The sequence below is a fragment of the Passer montanus genome, unplaced genomic scaffold (assembly GCF_014805655.1).
Source record: "Passer montanus isolate IOZ18808 unplaced genomic scaffold, ASM1480565v1 scaffold12, whole genome shotgun sequence".
Classification (NCBI taxonomy): Eukaryota; Metazoa; Chordata; class Aves; order Passeriformes; family Passeridae; genus Passer; species Passer montanus.
Genome location: NW_024358722.1, coordinates 8340053 through 8345217, shown reverse-complemented (window position 1 = coordinate 8345217; position 5165 = coordinate 8340053). Strand labels below are relative to the sequence as shown.

The 5165-nt window shown below is 53.8% G+C and overlaps 1 protein-coding gene across 1 annotated transcript in view; it reads left to right on the top strand.

Annotated features, from left to right (window-relative positions):
- Nucleotides 1–1810: 1810 nt before the first annotated feature.
- Nucleotides 1811–5165, top strand: part of SIX3 (SIX homeobox 3) — a 4802-nt gene continuing 1447 nt past the window's right edge. Inside the window, exon 1 of the mRNA XM_039697899.1 lies at nt 1811–2980. Coding sequence (XP_039553833.1) covers nt 2217–2980 — 764 coding nt within the window. The 5' untranslated portion in view covers nt 1811–2216. The remainder of the gene's footprint in view (nt 2981–5165) is intronic.

The window sequence follows — 5165 nt, the reverse complement described above, 5'->3', positions numbered from 1 at the left end:
ACAGCGAGCTTCTTCCAGTCCAGCAGCTCTTCCAACTGGACCTATTCATCTGCCACTTAGAATTATTTCACGAGGAGTGCGCTGTGAAAGGATCACAACCAGTTTGGAGCGCAGCTAAAGAACTTCTACCACCCATAGCAGTATTATTATTATCCTTCGGATAGGGCAAGTCACGCTATGTTTTCACATTTTAATTGTAATATCTCACTTCCCCCCCTCCTTCCCTCCATTGATGTCTGAAAGTAGTTTGGGCTCCAAGCCTCACCCCTCGATCTCCATCGGAATGCAGAAAAGATCTTTAAAAAAGTTTTGAATTCCTGAATGATTTTTCTTCTAGAAAGGCGGCTTAGGATAATTATTTCAGCTTTATTGAGGGCAGATTAGTTGAAGTCTGGATGCTGCGTTTCAATACTCGTTGTACATGCCTTTACAATGTCGGTATTGTTTGCTACTGTGTGTGAACCTATTCAAAATATACACTTTTTAACACCAAGCAAAGTCCTGTCTAAATATACACAGTAAGTCTGGAAAGATGTCCATGACCCGTACAAATCTCTGTAAATCACACTTCCATAGCTACAGAAACCAAACAAAAGAGTTACCAGCTCAAGATGCTGATTAAATCTTCTTAAAAGCAACATACCTAATAATAAATATAGTTGCATGGTAGCAAGGTCTGACGACCCAGCTGTGTTTTACTGAGGGATGGACTCAAACCACCACTACGGATATTTTCCCTGCTCTCAATTTCATAATTATAATTTTTAAAAATTAATAAAAAAATTTTTAAAAGCTCAAAACCACTTTGGCTCGCATCCCCTTCCTCTTCCCCGCACGAGAGCCTTGCAAGTTGGGGGGCAGAGTTAGCGGGGAAAAGGAGAGGTACGGGGTAAAGCCCCGGCGGATTTGGGGGTGAGGAACAACCTCGCAAGGTCGCTGGGCTCCGGAGAAAGGAAGGGGCGAGGGGAGGTGAGGCGAGTGGGAGGAGGAAAGCCAGAATACAAGAAAAACAAAGTGGAGAGAAGGAAGAGAAAGGAGAGGGAAAGGGAAGACGAGAAGGAGCGGGAGGGCGGGGAAGCGAGGAGTGGGACGGGGGAGGCAGCGAGCGGGACGCCGCTGGGGTCGGTGGCGGAGCCGGGCGGCCGCAGCAGATCCGGGCTGGGCGCCCTGGGCGGCTCCCGGCGGAGCGGCCGCGGAACTCCGCACACAGCGGATCCCTCCTTCCGCGGAGAGGGGCAGGGAGCGGGAGAGGGGAGGAGAGACTCTTCGGTGAGCCAGGGCTAAACCCAGCCTGTACTGTATGTGCCTGCTTCTGGGAGGGTCACCGGCGCGAGGATGGGTCTAATGATCTCATCTTTCTTTTCTTCCCCGGCACTATTAGTGCTCAGATAGGCAGAATGAAGTGAAACTACGTGCAAATCATGTGTAAATTGTCTCAGTTAGGAGCCCTTTATCCGAACGTGTATCCCAGCCTGGCCCATTTACTTTCCCCCCATATCTCCTTTAGCTTTAACGAGGCTCGTTAAGATCACAATAATATTCCACCCTCTAATTGCTCATCCCATTCAACAAATATGTGCACACTGCTTTTCGCATTATTTGATCCCTTATTTAGGAGGGGTGTGGAGAAGGAGGGGGGAGAGACAGGGAGAAGGGGAAGTGCTGAGATTAGGAGTTGCAAAGATTAAGGAGGAAAAAAAAAAATCCAAACAACAAACCAGGCTTTTCCACCAACCGCCCGGCTTCCCTCCCCCCCGTGCATTTGGGCGAAGTGGTAAAAACCTTCCTTACGTACTCCGTAATGATTGGCAGGGCTGACAGTGATTGGCAGCGGCTGCCATGGCAACGCCACAACGACACTCAGAAGACCAATAGAAAAGCGAAACAAAATGTTTCAGCGCTGCACTCACTGTGGATTTAGGGGAGATATTATGAGGCTGTTGTCATTAGGGCGATCGCTGTTGAATCACTGAATCCTGACTCGGCGGCGGCGCGGGGCCGGGTGTGTGTGAGTGCGTGTGCGTGTGGGGTGCGTGTGAGCGCGCGTGTGCGTGTGCCCGCGTGTGCGTGTGAGTGTGTGTGCCCCCGTGCCTCTATGTGGCTGTGTGTGCGTGTGCGGGTGTGGATGCGTGCGCGGTGCGTGTGCCCTTTCCTCCCTTCTTCCTCCCTTTCTTTCTTTTCTCCTTGATTTATCTCCCCCTCTCCCCGGTCATCCCATGGTGTTCAGGTCCCCGCTAGAGCTTTATCCCACCCATTTCTTCTTGCCAAACTTCGCCGCCGATCCGCACCACCGCTCCCTCCTTCTCGCCAGCGGCGGCGGCGGCGGCAGCGGCAGCGGCTCGGGCTGCAGCCCCGGTGCCGGCGGCGGTGGAGGCGGCAGCTCCCGGGCACCCCACGAAGAGTTGTCAATGTTTCAGCTGCCCACACTCAACTTCTCCCCGGAGCAAGTGGCCAGCGTCTGCGAGACGCTGGAGGAGACTGGAGACATAGAAAGGCTGGGGAGGTTCCTCTGGTCGCTGCCGGTGGCGCCGGGGGCATGCGAGGCCATCAACAAGCACGAGTCCATCCTCCGCGCCCGGGCGGTGGTGGCCTTCCACACGGGCAACTTCCGAGACCTCTACCACATCCTGGAGAACCACAAATTCACCAAGGAGTCCCACGGCAAGTTGCAGGCCATGTGGCTCGAAGCGCACTACCAGGAGGCCGAGAAGCTAAGGGGTCGCCCGCTGGGGCCGGTTGATAAATACAGGGTGAGGAAGAAGTTTCCGCTGCCCAGGACCATTTGGGATGGCGAGCAGAAGACGCACTGCTTCAAGGAGAGGACTCGCAGCCTCCTGAGGGAGTGGTACCTGCAGGACCCTTACCCCAACCCCAGCAAGAAAAGGGAACTGGCTCAGGCCACGGGGCTCACCCCCACGCAAGTAGGCAACTGGTTCAAAAACCGAAGGCAAAGAGACAGAGCAGCGGCGGCTAAAAACAGGTCAGTGGGGCTGCTGTGCCGCTCTCCGGGGCGGGGGGCGAGGTGGGCGGCGGGACCGTGCGGGCGGACGGCCGCGCTCCGCTGCTCGGCAGCCGCCTGGGCGACAGCGCGCCTCTGCCTCTCCTTTCCTCCTCCTCCTCCTCCTCTTCCTCTCCACCGGGGAGAAATCGGTCCCCCCGCCGCGCGGGTAGGTCTTCTCCCGGCAGCCGCAGGGACGCGACGGGGATAGGCACGGCTCAAAGTTGCCTGACGTGCCTCCAGCCCTGTCCCGGCTCCCTACGGGCTCTCGGGGTGCGGACAGGGCTGGGGCTCCCGGCGGGCGTGGGCAGCTCCGCGGGCGCGCGTGTGTGCAGATATGCGCGGAGCGCATCGGCTGCGGCGGGGGCAGCGCCCGACTCTGCCGGCCTCCCTCCCCTCCCTGCGCCGGCGGCAGGCGCGGGGACGGGAAACCCCAGGGCCCTGGCTGGCTGGGCTGCGGTTTGGCTTTCGGCTTGCCGGGATTTGTGCCCGGCCGCTCTCAGGCGCGGTTCCCCGGCCGAAAGGCCGAGGCAGGCTGGGCGGCTCAGAGCGGGTTTCGGCGGAGCCCGCGGCTCCGCTCCAATTGTTCGTGCTGCTCTGCATGCGCGGCGGGACCAGCACGAGCATACCCCAGAGCTCTTTGGCTCACGGAGAAGAGAAAAAATAAAAAACAAAACCCCCAAAAAGCCCACAACAAAACCAAAGCAACATTTAAGAGACCGGGAATCTTTTTTCCCCCTGCATCTCCATTTCTGTGTTTACACCACATGGCGACCTGGCCTCCTGGTCGTGTGTTTCCTGTGCATTTGCACTTGCATTTATTTGCGTGTCTCTCGGTGTCTTTTTTCTTTCTTTTTTTTTTTTTTTTTCCTTTCCGCTTTGCCATGATAAAAGCGAGGCACCCTTCTTCCTTTCTTTTGCTTTTTTTTCCCTTTCTTTCTCATTACTGTCGTAAAAGTTATTTTGCAAATGAAAATGGACCCTTAATTTAGTTTGACACATTGGTTTTATTTTAATTTAAGTTTCGCTACCACTGTAAGCGTGTAAACAAAAACTTGTTCTTATAAATGCTGTCTCCTAAATTCCTCCTAATTATAGCAGTGGTGCTACTGATTAAAGATTCTATAGGAGAAATGCAACCTAAAAGTGCCTCGCTATTTAATTTCCATTAAATGGAAAACAGATCAGCTTAGGACTGTAAATAAACAGAAGTTGCCTACGGATGCTTTTGTTGACTCAACGCTGTTGACAGCAGATGAATGCACCAGGATTTGTAAATGGGGGAAAAATCAAAGACCCTGAAATTAGACAACTTAAAATAATGAGAAATGTAGAATAAGCCGGCTACATTTTTAATGTTCTTCGCAGGAAGTTAAATTTAAAAAAATACCCCAGTGAGAAACATTTGAGCGAAGAGTGTGTTTTGATTCACACAGACAATCCTAGACGCTAGAGGTTGAGGCTGGCTGCTCAGTCCAGGACCTTTACCTCTTATTCCTGAATTAGATTTTCTTTGGGTTTTGAGTGAAATAAACGGACCCAGAGGAATATTTGCAATGCGTTAGGGTAGCTAAAATATTTATTGCCTCTTAAAAAAATAAATAAAAATTCAAAGGTAATATTCCCTTAAGCGTTAACAATGAAAGAAATTAAAGAACAAGCACTTTAAAGCTGATTATGGTTTTCAGATGAAAAAAGGACTTAAATTTCGAGGGGAGAGAAGCGCTGTGTTCCACATTCTCCTCCTTTTATTTTATTCATAGCGCTGCGTCCCTGGGACAGGACCTCCCTCCTTCCCTACCGCAGACTCACAGTCTCTGTGCACTGGGAAATATTTAGGCAGGTGCTGGCTAGAGCACAAAATGGGGTTCCAGTACGATTCTTGCCCGCTACGGACGGCTCCTTGGAGCTTTCCGCGGTGTCCCAGTGTCACGGGGGCTCACCCGCACACGGTTTCTCCTAGGCCCGCCGTGCTGGGGGACGAGCGAACGGCGCTCCGCGGAGCGGGAAGGCGCTGCCGGCGCTTTGCAAGGGCGGGCACGGGGAAGCGCTTGTCCCCGCGCTCCCCGTCCCGTCCCACTCCAGACCGCGGCCCCTGTGGCAGAGCGTGCCCGGCTCGGTGCCCCGCGGCGGGGCCGCACGGCTCGGCCCCGCTCCGCTCCGCTCC